Source organism: Brachyhypopomus gauderio, chromosome 6 (genome assembly GCF_052324685.1).
Source record: "Brachyhypopomus gauderio isolate BG-103 chromosome 6, BGAUD_0.2, whole genome shotgun sequence".
Lineage (NCBI taxonomy): Eukaryota > Metazoa > Chordata > Actinopteri > Gymnotiformes > Hypopomidae > Brachyhypopomus > Brachyhypopomus gauderio.
The window spans coordinates 29,199,491-29,220,167 of NC_135216.1; the positions used below are offsets into that span (position 1 = coordinate 29,199,491).

Sequence of the window (20,677 nt, forward strand, 5' to 3'; positions counted from 1 at the left end):
GCTCTGTGAACTCGAGACGTTAGATGTCTGATGATGAAGCAGCCTTAATGCGCATGCGCGTACCTGTGAGCAGTACGGGGGGATGTTGAGGACAAACAGCGTCCGGTCGCGCGCCCTGCTCACGTTCTTTTCCGCGCGCACTCGGTGCTCCTTCACGCAGAGCTGGTGGCGCGCGACGCTGCCCGACTGGAATTTCAGGGACAAAACTGGAACACAAACCGGAATGATAGATGATCAGAAACACGGATAAACACCGAATAACGGGCGAAACGAGCAACGTTAACCATTAACTACACGTGTAGTCCAGCGGTAACACGCGCAGCCCCTACGGGACGTGTTTTAGTCTTAAATCATTTGGTCTAATCGCCGTGTAGTTGATTTGAATTAAAACACAAACCCGTAAATCCGCCCGGGACGACACAGCCGCCGCGCGCGTGCGACTCCGTGGACGCCGCCATCTTGATTGTGTACGGGAAACCGGAAGTGTCTCTTTAAAAATGGTTCTTGTAGTTCTCTTTAGTTTGTAGTTCTTTTTAGTCAACGAGTTTGAACGTCCTTTTAAAATAAAACACTTAAATAGAACGACATATATTGTGTTTGTTGGTGTAAGTGATGAGTGTGGTAAGAGTTTTTTCGTCTTTTGATTCGTTCGTTTTAGTATACACTCACCGGCCACTTTATTAGGTACACCTTGCTAGTACCAGGTTGGACCCCATTTAACCTTCAGAACTGCCCTAACCCTTCGTGGCAGATTCAACAAGGTACTGGAAACATTCCTCAGAGAGTCTGGTCCATATTGACATGATAACATCACACAGTTGCTGCAGATTTGTCGGCTGGACGTCCATATATTGAACCAGATTTAATGCCCCTTCTCTCGCTTGCTTCTGTGTATCTATCTGTAGGCTACTCATGATCTGTCTGTGCTACAGGTAATTACTCATGATCTATCTGTACCAGATCTAACTACCTGTGATCTGTCTGTACTATATGTAATTGTGATCCAATTGCTCGTAATCTGTACTAGCCCTAACATGGTTCCCCTATACTAGATCTAACTACTCATGATTCACCTATAATAAATTCAACTGTACTCATGATCTATTCTAGGTCTCTTGTGATGGGAACACTGAAGTTGAGTGTGCTTTGGGTGTTAGGGGTCCTGTAACTCCCCAAGAACTCTAGAATGACTCGTTCTAGAATGACTCAATATGACTCTTTTGGATTAGCTGCTTGGTGCTGGTGACTCTGATGTTAGAGGTATTATACCTGCCCCACCAGGTGACAAACGAACTACAGGCTTTTAAAATATATATATTCAAGTTATTTAAAGCGATAAAATGTGCATATTGACATCACTGGAGGTGGACAGTCCTCTGTTGTGCAGGGACATACGGACCTCTGCTGACAGACATGAGCAAAGACAAAACACCATCGGGTATAAAGCAAGAGATTTACTGAAGAAAAAACAGTCCAGAAAAGGTGTGGCCACACTGTTACTAAGAGACAGCGACAGGCCCAACTACAAACAGCCATTCTCCCAGTCTGACGAGTTCAGGGTAACGTCTCCGCTCACACGACCAGGACAAGCAACGATACGCTACTGAGAAATCAGAGTGAGTGCAGGACGGGGAAGTCCCGTCCTCCGGGACAGACAGGACTCGTCTAACACAGTCTGTATACAGGTCATCTGTCTGTGTGCACGGGACGTTTTACAAGTGGTTGGACTTTAAAAACAAAATGTGTAAACAAAAAAAAAATAAAATTAAAAAAAACACACTTGGGGAATCTTTTGAGATTGATGTTCAATGTGAACTGAACAGAATGAACCATGGGACAGAAATGCTCCGTCAAACCTCCCCAACACAAAGACAAATACACATCACACACACACTACACACCCCACGCTCCTCTTCCTCGGTGGTCTCTCCCTCTCCTCACAAACACACACAATGTGACTCCACTTGTTGGGGCTGATAGGATCAGATGTGTGGGCGTGTGTCACCAAACAACAACTTTTACACACCAGGTGTGTGTGTTAAATTTCAGGTCAGGCCTGGCTGTGTGTTTTATAAGTGTGTCTGTGTGTGCATGTGTGTTAAATTTCAGGTTAGGCTGTGTGTTTTGTAAGTATGACTGTGAGGGGGTGTGTGTGTTATGTGTGCATACATGTCTGAGTGACTGCGTGTGTGCATTTGTGAGTCTGAGCGTAAAATTGTGTGTGTGTGTGTGTGTGTGTGTGTGTGTGTTAAATCTTGATCCGGAAGGCGGTTGCTGACGCAGCAGCCGGCTCTGAGGTGGAGCTGCTCTGGGTGGATGATTTGAACAGGGCCTTGAGGATGGTCTGGGGGTCAACCTCAGCAGGGGCGGAGCGGGGGGTGGAGCGTACAGGAAGCACCTCCTTCTTTCCAGCCACTGGACCACCAGCAGGAGAATCACTCAGTCTCCTACCACAGGGGGAGGGGCAGAGGCATCAAACATGCACACACTTCACATAAGAGATGAACATGCAGCTGTAGACTGAGACGATGTTGACTCACAGCAGGATTGGCTGGTCTGACGTGATGACATTACCCTGTATGTGTAGATTACACTTCATTGGCTGGCCTGTGGGACACACAAGCACACAGAGGGGAAATGTCAAAGTTTAAACACACTGTAATATGCAGTGTGATGTAACTACAAGACTAGAGGGCATGGAGCAGGAAGACGGTTTTACCATCCAAACAGCGGTTGTTGTACTTCCTGTACGCACTGACTGCATCCTCCTTCCGCACAAACACCACCTCCGCCACACCCACCTTCACCAGGCGAGCGCGCTTTAATGCACCACACACACAGAACAGCTCCTGCACACACACACACACACACACACACACACACACAACACAGATATGAACAGAATCGTATGCAGACAGAATTAATATAGTCTGTGTGTGTGTGTGTGTGTGCACAAACTCACCACTATATCCTCTTCTGTGACACGTGGGTGTAAATTATTCACGGTGATTTTAGTTCCCTCCAGCGGACTGAACACGGGCTGCACACACAGGGATAGTGGAGCTGGACCAATGATACTGGAGGGACTTCTAGATCATCTCATTATTCAGACCGTTACATCAAGTGTGTGTGTGTCTGTGTGTGCATGTGTGTCTATTACTCACCTGTGGAGGTGCAGACTGACTACTAGTATTGGCTGCTGTTTGTTGCCCAGCAACCATTGTCCTAGAAACAGGCTGCAAGGCTTGTGTAGGGGGGCGAGCACTGGAGCGTGTTGGTGTCACGGCAACAGGTGCAGGAGGGGGCGGAGCTGTGTAGGAGTCGTTCTTCACCACTTTAGTGATGGATGGAGACAGTGAGAAAGATGCTCCGCCCCCCACCTGCACAGAGATGGGAAAGGTGAGAGGAGAGGAATGTATTATGATCTAGGATTAGAGTTAGAGTTAGGATTAGGATTAGGATTAGGGTGGGTGAGGGTTAGAGTTAGGATTAGGATTAGGGTGGGTGAGGGTTAGAGTTAGGATTAGGATTAGGGTGGGTGAGGGTTAGAGTTAGGATTAGGGTGGGTTAGAGTTAGGATTAGGGTGGGTGAGGGTTAGAGTTAGGATTAGGGTGGGTGAGGGTTAGAGTTAGGATTAGGGTGGGTTAGAGTTAGGATTAGGGTGGGTGAGGGTTAGAGTTAGGATTAGGGTGGGTGAGGGTTAGAGTTAGGGAGGGTGAGGGTTAGAGTTAGGGTGGGTGAGGGTTAGAGTTAGGGAGGGTGAGGGTTAGAGTTAGGGAGGGTGAGGGTTAGAGTTAGGGAGGGTGAGGGTTAGAGTTAGGGAGGGTGAGGGTTAGAGTTAGGGAGGGTGAGGGTTAGAGTTAGGGAGGGTGAGGGTTAGAGTTAGGGAGGGTGAGGGTTAGAGTTAGGGTGGGTGAGGGTTAGAGTTAGGGTGGGTGAGGGTTAGAGTTAGAGTGGGTGAGGGTTAGAGTTAGAGTGGGTGAGGGTTAGAGTTAGGGAGGGTGAGGGTTAGAGTTAGAGTGGGTGAGGGTTAGAGTTAGAGTGGGTGAGGGTTAGAGTTAGGGTGGGTGAGGGTTAGAGTTAGGGTGGGTGAGGGTTAGAGTTAGGGTGGGTGAGGGTTAGAGTTAGGGTGGGTGAGGGTTAGAGTTAGGGTGGGTGAGGGTTAGAGTTAGAGTGGGTGAGGGTTAGAGTTAGGGAGGGTGAGGGTTAGAGTTAGGGAGGGTGAGGGTTAGAGTTAGGGTGGGTGAGGGTTAGAGTTAGGGAGGGTGAGGGTTAGAGTTAGGGAGGGTGAGGGTTAGTGTGGGTGGGTGAGGGTTAGAGTTAGGGAGGGTGAGGGTTAGTGTGGGTGGGTGAGGGTTAGAGTTAGGGTGGGTGAGGGTTAGAGTTAGGCAGGGTGAGGGTTAGAGTTAGGCAGGGTGAGGGTTAGAGTTAGGCAGGGTGAGGGTTAGAGTTAGGCAGGGTGAGGGTTAGAGTTAGGCAGGGTGAGGGTTAGAGTTAGGCAGGGTGAGGGTTAGAGTTAGGGTGGGTGAGGGTTAGAGTTAGGGTGGGTGAGGGTTAGAGTTAGGCAGGGTGAGGGTTAGAGTTAGGCAGGGTGAGGGTTAGAGTTAGGCAGGGTGAGGGTTAGAGTTAGGCAGGGTGAGGGTTAGAGTTAGGGAGGGTGAGGGTTAGAGTTAGGGTGGGTGAGGGTTAGAGTTAGGGTGGGTGAGGGTTAGAGTTAGGGTGGGTGAGGGTTAGAGTTAGGGTGGGTGAGGGTTAGAGTTAGGGTGGGTGAGGGTTAGAGTTAGGGTGGGTGAGGGTTAGAGTTAGGGTGGGTGAGGGTTAGAGTTAGGGAGGGTGAGGGTTAGAGTTAGGGTGGGTGAGGGTTAGAGTTAGGGTGGGTGAGGGTTAGAGTTAGGGTGGGTGAGGGTTAGAGTTAGGGTGGGTGAGGGTTAGAGTTAGGGTGGGTGAGGGTTAGAGTTAGGGAGGGTGAGGGTTAGAGTTAGGGTGGGTGAGGGTTAGAGTTAGGGTGGGTGAGGGTTAGAGTTAGGGAGGGTGAGGGTTAGAGTTAGGGAGGGTGAGGGTTAGAGTTAGGGAGGGTGAGGGTTAGAGTTAGGGAGGGTGAGGGTTAGAGTTAGGGTGGGTGAGGGTTAGAGTTAGGGTGGGTGAGGGGGGGTCTTACCCGCGTCTGTACAAGGTTATTGGCTGTGGTGATCTTCATCTGCTTATTAGGAATGATGGATTCATCATCATCATCATCTTCATCATCAGCAGAGACCCCCTACAAAATGCATATTGCACACACTTCAGGGACATGATGCACTCAGCTTAACATGGGTGTGTGTGCGTGTGTGTGTGGTGATGCCTGCACATACATGTGTTCAGGTGCGTTTTAACAGGTTGATGACATCACATACAAATACACACACACAAACATATGCGCACTCATGCAAGGGTACCACTGTCACTCGGCCCATTGGCACATAGACTTTATACTCGGTCTACATGTACATGCATGTGCAGATGTGTACAGGCAGGTGTACAGGAACACTCAGGTACGTGTGTGTCTATAGCTCTTACCTGAGCTCCCCTGCTGGGCACATTTATGCGAATTCCACTGGTCATACCAACAGGCCTCTGCTATAGATAGAGAGAGAAGGATGATTAGAATGAAATACAGTCAGTAGGGGTGTGATGAGATCTCGCGAGATCTAACTCAGCGATATTTCTCGTCGCGTTAAGAATCTGTCTCACGGGATTTGTGATCCAGTAAGCAGCCAGAATGAGGTGTGAAAATACAGGTATTACTATTGAAGACGCCACTTTCACATCGTTTGTCTGGCAGCATTTTGGGTACCCGGCAGAAATGATAAATGGCAAGAGAGTGACTGATAAGACACTGACCATATACAAACATTGTATGAAAATAATGCCGCACACCGCGGCCAATACGAGCACGATACAGAGACATTAACAGCACCACCACAGCTCAGTACTCAGATCAACATATCTCACTTGGTAGCAGGGACAGAACGGCGCTTTGGCAAGTTGAGACAGCAGGATATCGGGAGCAGTGTGGCGATGTTAATAATCTTAAAAATGAACATGGCAGTGTAGTTGCAGCAAATTCAGTGACATACTTGGTCAGGCTCTGTTTGCACTATTTGCACTCTGTATTGACAGAGAAGAACTTTTTGTTTTGCACATATTGTTTGCGTTTGAAAAAATTAGAAATATTTAATTTTATTTTTACTTTTAGGAAATTTTATTTTAATTTCACTTTGTAGAGGAAGAAGGTTATTACAAGTTCATGCATGTGTAACTCAGTTAAATAAAGTCTGTTGTCCAGTCATATAAATTGTCATTTTAGTTTTCTTAAAATCTTGTCTCGTTCTCGTGAACCCAATATTGTGTCTTGTCTCGTGAGCCGAGTGTATCGTCACACCCCTAACAGTCACACATGCAATTTGTGCACACATGCTATTTATATATATATTAGGCCTGTGTTGAAAAAATAGATTTTCCGATTCAGAATCGATTCGCATATGATGATCTGACAATCGATTCGTACGTCCAAAGATCGATTTTTTGTGAACTTTTACCCCCGCCTCGTCACTGAATTCACGCAGGCGTGCTCGGTCTAACTAACTGTAAAACAACATGGCGTCGGACAGTGACGGTAACGACGATAGTCAAATCGGCAATCTAAAAACAGAAGGACAGTTTATCCAGTGTCAGTGACTATTTACAGTTAGTCCATGTCACTGACAGTTTACCCAGTGTTTTTACAGTTTTAAAAAGTTAAAAATGTTCTTGTAACGTTGGGCGCAAGGCGATGGACGAGACAGAATCCTTTGCACTTTCCAAATCGTTACGTTTATTACATTTACCAAAGCGCAGATAGCGCACATAAAACACATTTACATAGAACATGTGTAACTCAAACAACGAGCACAGGACGCTGCGCGAACGCACATTAAGTAGACAAACCACACAAACCCCACGTGATGACAAGACGAGCCACAGGTAGGGCTGAACGATTAATTGCATTTGCGATAATTTCGCGATTTTTAAAAACGCGATTGTCTAATCGCACAGGCTGCGAATTAAACTGGTCACGTGACTTGGGAGCGAGTCGAGCCGAGGACGAACGGAGCAAACCCGAGCAGGAGGCAGGGAGGTGGAGAAGTGAAGTTAACACAGCGCACTTTAACTTGTTGCACAATGGCTTCAGGCTCGACAGAAGCTGACACAACTGAAAGTCTAATACCAAAGAGGGGCAGCACATCAGTTGTGTGAAATTACTTTGGCTTTTAAAAGATGCTGCTCATCGTCAGGTACTGTGCAAAACGTGCCTTGCTACTGTCGCTACGACGCGAGGAAACACTACAAACCTTCTTCAGCATTAAAAAAAACACCACAAAGCCTCATATTTGTAAGGCTAAAATGCCAACGACTAGTGCTGCGTCTTCAAATACGCCAAAGTGTTTCTCTGCGCTTATACAGCTTTAGTATGCGGTGAGCAGCGAAATACCGTAAAATCTCGCATATAGGCGCAATAAGATTTAAAGCACGGATGAATCGCAAAAGCGCGGATAGCTTGACCGCGGTCCAGCAGACAGGGTTCACTGACCGAACCGTTTGAAAGTGTAACTCCTTATGGATATAATTGGAAGCGGCACGCTGAAATAACTCGGGCAGTAACGGAGTTCATAGTGAAAGACATGATGCCTGTTAATATAGTGAACAATCCCGGCTTCATGGCTTTGTTAAACACTGGATATGCGTTACCAAATGCCCTCACGCACATATTTTAGCCAAGTTGCTATACCTGCAGAGTTGCCAACTCTCATGCATTGAGCGTCTTAGACTAAAAAGTTGCTAGTTCGCTCTGGCGCCAACCACAGGCGATCGATCGATCACGATATAATAATAATACTGAAATTTAGTCCATTTTTTACACCCCCCCCCCCCCCCCCCCCCCCCCCCGGCAACCCTGTATCTGAGCTGTATAAAAAATGCCGAAACAGAGTTTCCTGAAGTGGAACAATGGAAAAAAATCGCGATTTTAAATCGCAATCGCAATTTATAGATAAAAAATTGCAATTAGATTATTTTCCAAAATCGTTCAGCCCTAGCCACAGGTGAGGATTATCACAAGACGAAGACGCACCCGCACCCACGGAGATACGCAGACGAGTAGACGCAGACAACGTTAACACACGCCCAACAGGGAGGGGTCGGGGACCGTAACGTGAGAGTTCTGTTCTTATAATCTCACTTTAAAGAAAAATACACGTTTACATTTTATACTTTCAGTTTATTAAGTGTCAGCACTTTTAAAATAAAAATGCATTTGGTAGCAACATCTTTTGGGTGACTTCTTAATTAAGTACATAGTCAGGAAATAGCTCAAATAAATACATTTTTAATAACACTAAACCCCGAATTGGATCGAATCGGATCGAATAGATTAAATCGGATTAAATCGAAATAAATCGATTCTTAATCTTCAGAATCGGAATCGGATCGATTCTTGGAATTTGAATCGATACCCAGCCCTAATATATATATATGCTAATGTATATATATGTACACTTACACACACACTCTGTATTAACTCTGGGTATGTGTGCTCTGAGGGTCAAGACCATGGGTCAGTGTGCTCTGGATGTGAAAGTCACCTGGATAGTTTTGGTGATCTTCAGTTGAGCTGCAGGTCCCTGATTGGGTGAAGATGTGATGCTCCTCTTCAGGCTCAGCCTATCGCGTGCATCCACCACTTTAGAGAGGCGGGGCCCCGTGTTGACGGTGTTGCTGTCGTGGACTTGTGTCTGCGGTATTGAAGTCTGAATGCTGACTGTAGGGACGTCCTGGACCTGCTGCTGTTTCCGAGAGTTTATGGCCTGTCGAGCGTCCTGCACCACAGCGCCCCCTCTTCCTCGAATACGGAACCGCGCGTCCTTCTGCCCGAGCTTCTCCCTGGCGTCCTTCACTGGAAACACTGGGTAGGAGGAGGCTGTGCAGACAGATGTACGTTTCTAAGATCATGGTCACTGCTGAAACATTTGCCCAACCAGAACAAACACTCATTCTGAATTTCCTCTGCAGATCGCACACTTGCGTTGGGTTGTGTGCGCGACATGATCTAGGTTCCTTACCTCCACCTCCTGCGAGTCGCTGTCTGACATCACTGGTGCCAATCTTCTGTCTGGCATCAAAAGTCCTGCCAACCAACCCCACCCCTCTTCCCAAAGTCGACGCCCCTCTTCCCAAAGTCGACGCCCCTCTTCCTACTGTCAACGCCCCTCTTCCTACCGTCGACGCCCCTCTTCCCACTGTCAACGCCCCTCTTCCAAAGGTTGGCCTGAAAAACAAAAACATGCAATCAATACCTCAGTGTCTCTAACACACACCTGGCTGCAAAAACACACACCTCCGCGTACAAACAGCGTTAGCATTACAGCGTACCCATTCAGACTTCTGCAGATTATTCTTTTTAGCAGTTCATGAGAAGCAAAATAAAGAAACTAGAATAACACCAATGGTATGAAAGCTGTAAACCCAGAGGATGCGATCTCAGCACACCAACCTGACTCAACTCGTACCAATACTGGATGTATAAGACCCTAGAAAAGACTGTACAAGCCAAACACACCATCCACAGCATGGACATTCTTATGGGCCCAGAACCTGGAGGAGGCTCTCTCACTCTACACAGATGTCCACGTGCTCCTCTCCCCTAAAATCTCTCTCACTCTCTCCAAGGATTTACGAAGATCACCAGCTACACCACAGCTAAGCGTTTGGTACATTTATGATTACTCGGTTGTCTTATCACAGTGTCTAAAAATCAGTGTTAGAAAAATAGCAATGCTATTAAAATATGCTCTGAAGACACGTAGAAATCACACACCACAGGTCAAGAACCCACATCACACCTAACACCAACCCCTAACCCTAACTCAATGAAACTGCACCTATGAGATCTGATCTTAATTTGTGAGCTCAACTCATAAGTGAGCACTCTCCACATTTCTGTCCTGCTTCATCTATTATGTTTTGTTTTTTTTTTTTACTTTGAATGATCTGTGGCACTGTGTACAAACACTCTGGGTGTAGATGTGAAGTGTTCTGGTCAGTCACTCCTGTCACTCTACAAACACTCTGGGTGTAGATGTGGTGTGTTCTGGTCTGGTCACTCCTGTGGCTGTACAAACACTCTGGGTGTAGATGTGGTGTGTTCTGGTCAGTCACTCCTGTCACTCTACAAACACTCTGGGTGTAGATGTGGTGTGTTCTGGTCTGGTCACTCCTGTCACTCTACAAACACTCTGGGTGTAGATGTGGTGTGTTCTGGTCAGTCACTCCTGTACTCACTCCATTCACTCCCCAAGCAGAACGACGTGTTAGCTTAGCCGCTAGCTAGATACAGGTAAGTGTGATTCATCCCAGATGTCGAGGTGCTACACGGTACCACCAGGTCATTGGTCGGTTCGGTGGGTTCTGTAGGTTCGGTGGGTTCTGTCTTCGTCTATGAAGAACCAGCACAAACACACAGCCAACACGTCGTGAATGAAGAAACTAGCGTTAGCTAACCAACCGAGCACACCCTAACGTGCGCTTCGGCTCAACCTAGCGAGCGCACCCGTTTGAGCGGAGAACCAATCCGTGCGCGATACCACGGCGGAAACCACCAATCTAACCAATGGGTGCGGGGTGAAGGCGGGACATCGAGCTCAGCTATAAAAGACTACAAAGCGGCGCTTTATCGTGTAGGTGTATAGGACCTAAACCAAGCTAATAAATTCCACGAAACAGACACAAATTACGTTCAAAAGTTATAGACCATATCGTCGTAACGTGAATACCTTTTAATTGCGCCTCTGACATTAAAATTGCGTCGGCGTATTAATTCGTCCAAAGAAAGGTCCGCCATCTTCCTGTCGTCGACTCCTAAGCACAGAAACGCGCATGCGCGTAATGAAGGCGTGGCTAAAGTAACGCGAGTGTGTCTAAAATAATAAGGTCCCTCTTGTTAATAATATCAAATAATATTTCAACCTACCTAATAGTACCCTTTATCTAATGAAATTGCAATACGGCATTTTCAAATTGAAATAACGGATGTTTTTTATATTTATTGTCACCTCATACATAAATAAATACACAACAGTTAGTGCCTTTTAAGAAATAATATATATAACCATTACTTTAAAACACAAAGAGGTAGTGATAAAAACAGAAAAACCAATCCATTCAACCCTTCTAATAAACCCCAATCACTTTACAGTAATATACTAAAACCAAGCCCCATCTTAAAATCAAAGACATCATTCAGCCTAAAAAACAAAACCCAGGATCACTCAGATCAAATGGACTCACACCAAGACCACAAAGTCTCGCTCGCAATACCCCATAAATAATGGATGTTACCACAAATGCACAAAAGGTGTTTGCAGATAGAAACAAAATAATGACACCATAGTCGGAATACGACTTGAGTTTCAGTTGTTTCCATGAAAATTGAGCACTAATTCATTTAACCGGTTCTGGAGGCAATTACTATCGTACGTGGTATTTAAACGCCTGTTTTTATTCTCCAGGACATTGTTTGGCTATTGCCACGATTACCAAAATACAGCCAGGTTTTGGGTTGTGCGTGTTGTGACATTAATAATGACATTAATAATGACATTAATAATGACACGTTTGATGACTCCGCCCCTCCCGACGGGACTAACGCCTCTTCAGCGGTGGGTACCGCCCCCCGCACTCCTGCTGCGGTCATAACTACAGGAAACGGAGAGTATTTAAAACTTGGACAGGCGATTAACTCATGGATTCAAAAGCTACTAACGTAACCGAAATTTTACATGTATTATATTCTACTAGATAACTCTACATTAGACTGTGATGTTGAGGATAGGTGAGCTTAGCATAGGCTAGCTGAGGTCTGTCAGTGCTGTGACGTCACGTTCAATCCCACAATGCACTGCGACACATGAATCTGGTGTTATATATTTCAAAGTCGACCAAATCTATTTGGATATTAGTGAAATGTTGTTTTAGAACGTATTACCAATAAAACAAAGTTTAAAAATAGATAACAATAAAACAAACAAAACAATCCATAAATGTAGAGACGTTGACCCAGTATGAGCCGCGTCTGTGGCGAGTGTGCCGGTCATGCCTTAAACTGATGAGTAAGGAAAATAACGATGCGGGGTGACGCCCGCGTCCTCGTTCACATTTACGAGATGAATTTTTGAACGGGTACAGGTCTGTCTACTGAGGTGACTCGCTTACTTCGCGAGATGCCTTGTAGAACCAGGATCTGCCCCGATACCTCCCAGTGAAAAAAAGATTTTATTAAGACTTTAGTGTCTTATCAGGGTTCAAAATTAGGTGTGAAACTCCTCATTTTATGAAGGGTGATAAAGCAGCACCAGTATTGCGAACTTAGTGAATTTGTCGCTATATTTAGTGAGTTTCCAGACCCCTGTAGTTACTCTTTTACGTCGTTTAGGACTTTCAGCTACTCTTGGGACAGCCGATAGCTCCTTTCCTAACTAGCCAGCTAGAAATAGCATCGTAGTGTGACACTATTTTGCACTATAGTTCTTCCCAAAATTGAAGAGAAATGGTGATGTATCGCACTTCTTAATAGTAATAATAATAAAGGCACTCATGCAGTCAGATATGTCGGTTATGAACTTTTCCAACATCCTTGGCTTGAATATTAATATTTCACCTCTGCGTATATTAACATTTCACCTCTGCGTATATTAACATTTCACCTCTACGTATTGCTGCATGCAGATACTTCAGTCCTGAGTCCTCAAATAAACACTCAATATTTGACTCAGCAGCTGGATTGTAAGAAGGTGACTTACTAAGAGGGGTTTATAATTCATGCACGGTTTGAGCGGCATAAACAAGAAAGAATAATAATATTGCTTCCTAAATGCCGGTGGGCACCATAAGGTAAGTAATCGACAGCTCTACTGGTCCCAGTTTGGGCCCCCAGTTCAGATGGTCTAAAATCACCACTGCTTAAGTACTGAAAGTAAAAGTAAAGGGTCTACTGGTATATATGGTCTGAAAACCTCCACTGCTTAAGTACTGAAAGTAAAAGTAAAGGGTCTACTGGTCTATATGGTCTATAACCTCCACTGCTTAAGTACTGAAAGTAAAAGTAAAGGGTCTACTGGTCTATATGGTCTAAAACCTCCACTGCTTAAGTACTGACAGTAAAAGTAAATGGTCTTCTGGTCTATATGGTCTAAAACCTCCACTGCTTAAATACTGACAGTAAAAGTAAAGGGTCTATTGGTCTATATGGTCTAAAACCTCCACTGCTTAAGTACTGAAAGTAAAAGTAAAGGGTCTATTGGTCTATATGGTCTAAAACCTCCACTGCCTCTGCTGTAAATCTGCACTGATTGGTTTCACCTCAGCAGCACTTAATTGAAAACAAAAAATGTAGCAACACTACTAAAAGTGTAACAGTGTAATTATCAGAGTGTCATATCAGTGTAATAATAAAATATCAATGTAATAATAGAGGTGAGCTGTGGCAGTAGGACAGTTCCTGTAAGTGGTATGAACTTTTTCTTAATCTTTCAAAGTACAGTGTGATATCAGTGTGATGCAATATGAGATTATAGTGAGATGTTCTTCAGGCTACGGTTATGCATCTTTCAAGCTGTTTCCTTCCTGTAAATTCCCCTCTAAGGAAAATGCACGCCATGATGGGCCAGGACCTGCCTGTGAAAATTTGCATAAGCAAATACTGAACAGACAGAGAGACACAAGCCTCTACCATTCCTCACCAGCACAGAAGATGTTTGCCCACAGCAAATGACAGCATGACACTCACACCATGCACACACAAACTGATGACATCATGACACTCACCCCCTGCACACACAAACCGATGACATCATGACACTCACCCCCTGCACACACAAACCGATGACATCATGACACTCACCCCCTGCACACACAAACCGATGACATCATGACACTCACCCCCTGCACACACAAACCGATGACATCATGACACTCACCCCCTGCACACACAAACTGATGACATCATGACACTCACCCCTGCACACACAAACTGATGACATCATGACACTCACCCCCTGCACACACAAACCGATGACATCATGACACTCACTACCTGCACACAAAAGCTTCATTTTTGAATGTGTGCAGGTCCCTCTGAAAGAAGCTCTCCTGTTGGGAGATCAGAAACAGGATGTGCCCACTCTAGAACAGTACACTAGAACACTCTAGAACAGTACAGTAGAACACTCTAGAACAGTACACTAGAACAGTACAGTAGAACACTCTAGAACAGTACAGTAGAACACTAGAACAGTACACTAGAACTCTAAAACAATACAATAGAGCACTCTAGAACAGTACACTAGAACACTTTAGAACGGTACACTAAAACACTCTAGAACAGTACACTAGAACACTCTTGAACAGTACACTAGAACTGAAGAACACACTAGAAGAGTGTAAATACGCTGCAGTGTTCACACAGGTATTTCTCAAAAGGGGAATATCAAACCAAGAGTTGTTTAATAAAAAATAATTAGCAAGTATCATATTGTGACATAGTCTCGTGATTCTAATAGTTTTAGTTTTTGTGAACTTCTTAATACTTTGAAAGTAGTAGCAGAAAAGCCCACATTACAGTAACTGAGGCCACTGTTACTGCACGTTTGCCTCTCAGCACTGGGGTCTTGGGTTCAAGTCCCTATCTGAGTGGAGTTGCCATGATCTCCCCGTGTCTGTGTGGGTTTCCTCCGGGGTCTCCGGTTTCCTCCCACAGTCCAAAACATGAAGGTTAGGTAAATTGGCAGTCCCTGATTCCCAGACAAATTCTCCCTGAGTATGTTTCTGTGTCTCTCTCTGTTCAATAAAATCAAGTTGTTGTCTGAGTGTCTATGCTTGTATGCCCTGTGGTGGATGGTGCTCTGCCACTAGGGTCTGTCCTCTCTCCCCTTCCTGCACCCCATTCAGTCCCCCAGGGGGCTGTGGCTTCCGGTAGAGAGTACGCTGTGTGTGATTGGCTGCCGCTTCTCGCTGATGTGTGTGATTGGTTGTCTGAGACTTGTACCTGTGTTAAATTGTAAAGTGCCTTGGGTATTCTGAAAGGTGCTATATAAATCAAACATTCATTCATTCATTCACTGTTATGTGTTATAACTGCTACATTTTAAGTAATAATATTATCCACCGTAATCATTAATAACAAACAATAATCGAATTCCAAACCATTCATAAATATTTTACAGGAGAGCTTTACTGTAATGTAATGTCAAAGACTACAATTCCCAAAGTGCACTGCAACTAACAGCTCCGCTCGTCCGAAGCGTCAACCGTCAACACGAAGGACGGGCGCGTGAGATTCTGCAGCGCACGCAGGACCGTTACAGCTCGCGATGGCAGCGGCGCTCTCGCGTGCCCTCAAACTCCCCGGTAAGTGACCGATGTCGGTAACGTTAGTTTTGGGAACCAGTGTGTGTGTGTGTTGTTCTTATCTGCGCTCACGGTGTGGCGAGTGTCCTGCTAGCGGGGTAAGCTAAGCTAAGCGGCTCTGCGCGTGTGGGGACGGTTAACCGGCTCCGTTATATTGGGTCGGTTATGTTCGCCGTTTATCACGTTACGGCGGTTCGCTGCTGATAACGATCATGTCGTGGTCTGTTGAAAACCTGCTCCTCGGTTTAACGGTTTAACGGTGTACTGGTGTAATGAAGTCATCACACTCCCTACAGATAACGGAGATGGACATCATCTCACCCTTCATCATCTCACTCTTCATCATCTCACTCTTCATCATCTCACTCTTCAACATCTCACTCTTTATCATCTCACTCTTTATCATCTCACTCTTTATCATCTCACTCTTCAACATCTCACTTTTCATCATCTCACTCTTCATCATCTCAGTTTGTCATACAAAAACATAAACACATTCCCAACAGAACAGTCCTTACTGTTGCATTAAATTACACTGTGTGTGTGTGTGTGTATATATATATATATATATATATATATATATATATATATATATATATATATATAGACACACACATAGCACACACAGTGGAATTTAAGACAAAAGTAAGGGCTAACAGGGGCTGTTCATTTAGCTGGATGCATGTTATACTGGTCCAGCTGTAATATGAACATCTCCAAGAACCCACATAAGCTGCTGTTTACACAACACCCTGATCCATGAAGAACTCCTTTGCTGTCTGAATACAACACTTTCAAACAAAACCATAACTGCATGTTTGTCGGCACATTTAAAATGTCAATCACCAAATGCCTCCAAACACTCTCAGACTCCACCTCTACACACCTCAACATTCTCAGACTCCACCTCCAAACCCCTCAACATTCTCAGACTCCACCTCCAAACACCTCAACATTCTCAGACTCCACCTCTAACCCTTTAAATCAAATCAAATCAATTTGTATAGTGCTTTTCACAACACATGTTGTCACAAAGCGCTCTCATTAACACTTTCAGACTCCACCTCCAAACCCCTCAACACTCTTATACTCCACCTCCAAACCCCTCAACACTCAGACTCCAGGGGTTTGGAGTTGGAGTCTGAGAGTGTTTGGAGGCATTTGGAGATTGACATTTTAAATGTGCCGACAGACTACCTCCAAACCCCTCAACACTCAGACTCCACCTCCAAACACCTCAGCACTCAGACTCCACCTCCAAACCCCTCAACACTCAGACTCCACCTCCAAACATCTCAGCACTCAGACTCCACCTCCAAACCCCTCAACACTCAGACTCCACCTCCAAACCCCTCAGCACTCAGACTCCACCTCCAAACCCCTCAACACTCAGACTCCACCTCCAAACACCTCAACACTCAGACTTCACCTCCAAACACCTCAGCACTCAGACTCCACCTCCAAACACCTCAACACTCAGACTCCACCTCCAAACCCCTCATCACTCAGACTACACCTCCAAACATCTCAGCACTCACAGACTCCACCTCCAAACACCTCAACACTCAGACTCCACCTCAACACCTCAGCACTCAGACTACACCTCCAAACATCTCAGCACTCTCAGACTCCATCTCCAAACACCTCAACACTCAGACTCCACCTCCAAACACCTCAGCACTCAGACTACACCTCCAAACATCTCAGCACTCTCAGACTCCACCTCCAAACACCTCAACACTCAGACTCCACCTCCAAACACCTCAGCACTCAGACTACACCTCCAAACATCTCAGCACTCTCAGACTCCACCTCCAAACACCTCAACACTCAGACTCCACCTCCAAACACCTCAGCACTCAGACTCCACCTCCAAACACCTCAACACTCAGACTCCACCTCCAAACACTCTCTGACTTACAAAATTAAATGTAAGTGAACATCAAGGAAATATATAGAATACTAAAAGTAGGATATTAGTTATTGTATTAGTAATAGTGAGGGATGTCATGGATACTCCACAGAGAGAAAGCAGCTGAGAGGGTGAGGGTTATCAGGAGTCCAGATATGGGTTAGGGTTAGGGTGAGGGTTATCAGGAGTCCAGATATGGGTTAGGGTTAGGGTGAGGGTTATCAGGAGTCCAGATATGGGTTAGGGTTAGGGTGAGGGTTATCAGGAGTCCAGATTATGGGTTAGGGTTAGGGTGAGGGTTATCAGGAGTCCAGATATGAGACACTCACCCAAGACTGGAGCAATGACATTAACAAGGTAGCTTCATAATCACTGTGTTTACTACGTCATGTGACGTAGGGTGGATTTCAACCGATGTATAATTTCTGAGCACCTTTAAAAAGTGCAATAATAAAGCTTAATAAATAATAAACCTCCTAAAGCACACTGTTTTAATTTTAGATTAAAATCAATTGAAATATTTGTATTGTGACGATGGGGTCGTGGCGAAGGATGAGACACTGAATCCTCCTTTAGACTGACGTCACTTTTATTTTAAATAGAAATAGCTGTCACGGTGAGGCGGCCCCCTACCGGCCGTCTCTGTCCACAGCGGCTGTTGTTGTTATTGTCTGGTGACGTCATGTGCGTCCCTCAGGTGGGCGGAGCCCGTGATCCGTCTCACCTGAGGGTCGTTTGTTTGCCTATATATGTCTTGTCTTTGTACCAGTTGACCGCTGGTCATTATATCCTTAATTTGGATCTATTGCACGGGTTTTAGGTTTTGCACACTTTATATTAAACCACCCTTTTTCCCTGAGACTTGGCGTGATCGCTTCCTTTTTGTTGCTCACACCTGCCCGTCACAGAATGACCAGCCACCCTTCGGAAGCCGCCGAGTCTCTTTTACTTTCTCCTTCGTTCGTGGTCATGTCTCGTGGTAAGTGTTTGTCTACGTGGTGTTTTGTTTGAAGAGCTCCGCCGTGCTTTTGTGTTTTGTGTGTGTGTGTGTATGTGTAGCACGGCGAGGACCAGGGCAGTCTGCCCTGGGAAAGCCCTTCGTGTCCGTTGTGTATTGAGAGAGTTCCGCCGTGCGTTTGTTTGTGTGTGGCCGGTGAGGACCAGGGTGTCTGCCTGGGAAAACTCTCGTGTATGTGTGTGTGTGAAGTGTGTACGGGTAACGGACCGGAGGATCAGTGTGTGTGCGTGTCGTTATGTGTTTAGTGTTTAATGTGTGTGACGCGGTCGCCGCTCGTTACGGTCGCCTCGCTCCCCGTGTGTCTTGTGTTTAATGTGGGGAGCGACTGCGACTCTGAGCGGCGCGTCACTATTGTGTTTATGTAGAGCACGCACGTTTTGAACCCGTTCGTTTACTGTTTGTACACCGTTTTTTGTTTGTCTAGTATTTGCGTGTGTGTTTTGTCCTAGCGTGTTGTCTAATGTTTACATGTAATTCCACGCATGCTCCTCCCCTTAAATGTGTGTTTGGGGGGGGGACCGGCTGTGGTCCCGTGCCATGGGGTGTGGCTCGGAGGGCGTCTCTCCCAAGGGAGGCCCTGAATAGGGTAAGGCGCGTTTGTGTTTCCTGTTTGTGTGTGTGTGTGTGTGTGTGTGAGGTTGTGTTCTTTGTGCAGGTGCTTCTCCTTGGCAGTGTTCCTGGACCTTGTGGGGGTCTCCACCTGGCAGGAGCCCCCTTGTGTTGTGGGGTGACCGGAGCCCGGTCGTGAAGAGCCCCTCCCTAGAGGGCTGGGGCCCCCGGATGTTTGGGGACCATGGGGCTCCGGTCTGAAAAGCTCCTGCTGGGGATGGAGATCCTCCCTCCTGCCCGGGGTGACCAGGAGGCCCTTGGGGCTGCTCCCTAGCCCGCGTCGGGGGTGCTCTGGGCCTCGGTCTCTGGCGCTCCTGGGTTGGGTGGAGGAGTCCACCTTGAGATGAGAGGCCCCGGGAGGGGTTGGCTCCCCAGGAGGCTGGGGTGACCCCTAGCAGAAGGCAGGGGTCAGCTCTGGGAGGAGGTAGGTCCAGGAGGTGAAGTAACTACGCCTTGGAGAGGTAGCCTGCACACCCACACACACACGAGGGACGAGAGAGGAGCCGTAGCCCCTCGTCCCCACACCCATGGGGCTTACCAGCTGAAAGCCGGTTAGGGCGTGAGGGCCCTGTGACCGACTGGGGCGTGGTTTTGTGTTGTTAACGGCCCGGTCGGTCCAGGGTCCCGCCCGGGGAGGCGAGTTGAGTAATGTTTTGTGTTTTATGTTTCAGCTCCCGGACGGCAGGAGGTGTGTTCCTGCCTGTCTCTGCCTTCCTGCCCCTTCATGTTTTGTGTGCAGCCGCTGTGTGCCACACACCCAGTGGAGGGGAGTGCGGCTTGGTGGGGGGGTCTGTCACGGTGAGGCGGCCCCCTACCGGCCGTCTCTGTCCACAGCGGCTGTTGTTGTTATTGTCTGGTGACGTCATGTGCGTCCCTCAGGTGGGCGGAGCCCGTGATCCGTCTCACCTGAGGGTCGTTTGTTTGCCTATATATGTCTTGTCTTTGTACCAGTTGACCGCTGGTCATTATATCCTTAATTTGGATCTATTGCACGGGTTTTAGGTTTTGCACACTTTATATTAAACCACCCTTTTTCCCTGAGACTTGGCGTGATCGCTTCCTTTTTGTTGCTCACACCTGCCCGTCACAATAGCGCACACGGAACACGTAAATATACACACTGAGACGTGTAGACTTTAGACAACGACGAGCACAGGACACTGCGCGAGCGCACATTAAATAGACAGACCACATTAGCCCCATGTGATTACGAGACGATTCACAGGTGAGACACATTATTCACACAACATAGCCTTCACCACAGAGTTCCGCAGACACAGACAAAGCACGTGGACAACGTTTACACACGCCCAAAAGGGAGGGGCCGGGGTCCTCAATGTGACAGACGCCCCCTCCAAGGGCACTACCCGTCCCGGGGTGCCAACAGGACCGAGTGCCCCGAACCCACGACGATGGGCGGATCCGACGCACTCAGTCCTGCGTCTGGGAGGTGACCGCCCTCGGGGAAGCGTCCGCCACGGACCGCCTAGAACACCCTCCCTGGGAACACAGGGGAAAAGACGTTAGACAACGGCACGGTTACAAAAACACAAACAGGCACGCTTACACACAGACACAAACGGGAATAGGGGGTTAGGTACACATACGGGTAGATTTACGAACACAGGCACACACACACATGAAACAGGCGCCAGGCTGC

General features: G+C 46.6%; 3 protein-coding genes and 1 non-coding gene across 7 annotated transcripts in view; 2 read left to right on the forward strand and 2 right to left on the reverse strand.

Annotated features, from left to right (window-relative positions):
• rrp7a (ribosomal RNA processing 7 homolog A) overlaps positions 1-615 on the reverse strand; it is a 4,181-nt gene extending 3,566 nt beyond the window's left edge. Inside the window, exons 1-2 of the mRNA XM_077007875.1 lie at positions 398-615; positions 64-206 (exon numbers count right to left, since the gene is read on the reverse strand). Of these exons, the coding sequence (XP_076863990.1) occupies positions 64-206; positions 398-458 (204 nt within the window). The 5' untranslated portion in view covers positions 459-615. The remainder of the gene's footprint in view (positions 1-63; positions 207-397) is intronic.
• Positions 616-1,439: 824 nt separating this feature from the next.
• poldip3 (polymerase (DNA-directed), delta interacting protein 3) lies at positions 1,440-10,967 on the reverse strand. Of its 3 annotated transcripts, none has more exons than XM_077010311.1 (10): positions 10,849-10,967; positions 9,139-9,344; positions 8,662-8,996; positions 5,558-5,614; positions 5,160-5,258; positions 3,165-3,380; positions 2,963-3,040; positions 2,720-2,849; positions 2,541-2,607; positions 1,440-2,447 (listed from the first exon to the last, which is right to left on the reverse strand). In XM_077010311.1, the coding sequence occupies exons 1-10, from the start codon at positions 10,914-10,916 to the stop codon at positions 2,249-2,251; spliced, it is 1,455 nt and encodes a 484-aa protein (XP_076866426.1). In that variant the 5' UTR covers positions 10,917-10,967; the 3' UTR covers positions 1,440-2,248. The 3 variants fall into 3 exon arrangements, with proteins under 3 accessions (XP_076866426.1, XP_076866425.1, XP_076866427.1); XM_077010310.1 differs by having other exon boundaries at positions 5,558-5,617; XM_077010312.1 differs by lacking the exon at positions 10,849-10,967 and adding an exon at positions 10,358-10,496 and having other exon boundaries at positions 5,558-5,617.
• A 1,199-nt stretch (positions 10,968-12,166) lies between these two features.
• Positions 12,167-12,321, forward strand: LOC143517801 (U12 minor spliceosomal RNA). Its single transcript, XR_013132061.1, has one exon. It is a non-coding gene; the product is annotated as a U12 minor spliceosomal RNA (small nuclear RNA).
• A 3,011-nt stretch (positions 12,322-15,332) lies between these two features.
• fam234b (family with sequence similarity 234 member B) overlaps positions 15,333-20,677 on the forward strand; it is a 28,127-nt gene continuing 22,782 nt past the window's right edge. For both annotated transcript variants that reach the window (XM_077010314.1, XM_077010315.1), the window contains exon 1: positions 15,333-15,478. In XM_077010314.1, coding sequence (XP_076866429.1) covers positions 15,442-15,478 — 37 coding nt within the window. In that variant the 5' untranslated portion in view covers positions 15,333-15,441. The remainder of the gene's footprint in view (positions 15,479-20,677) is intronic.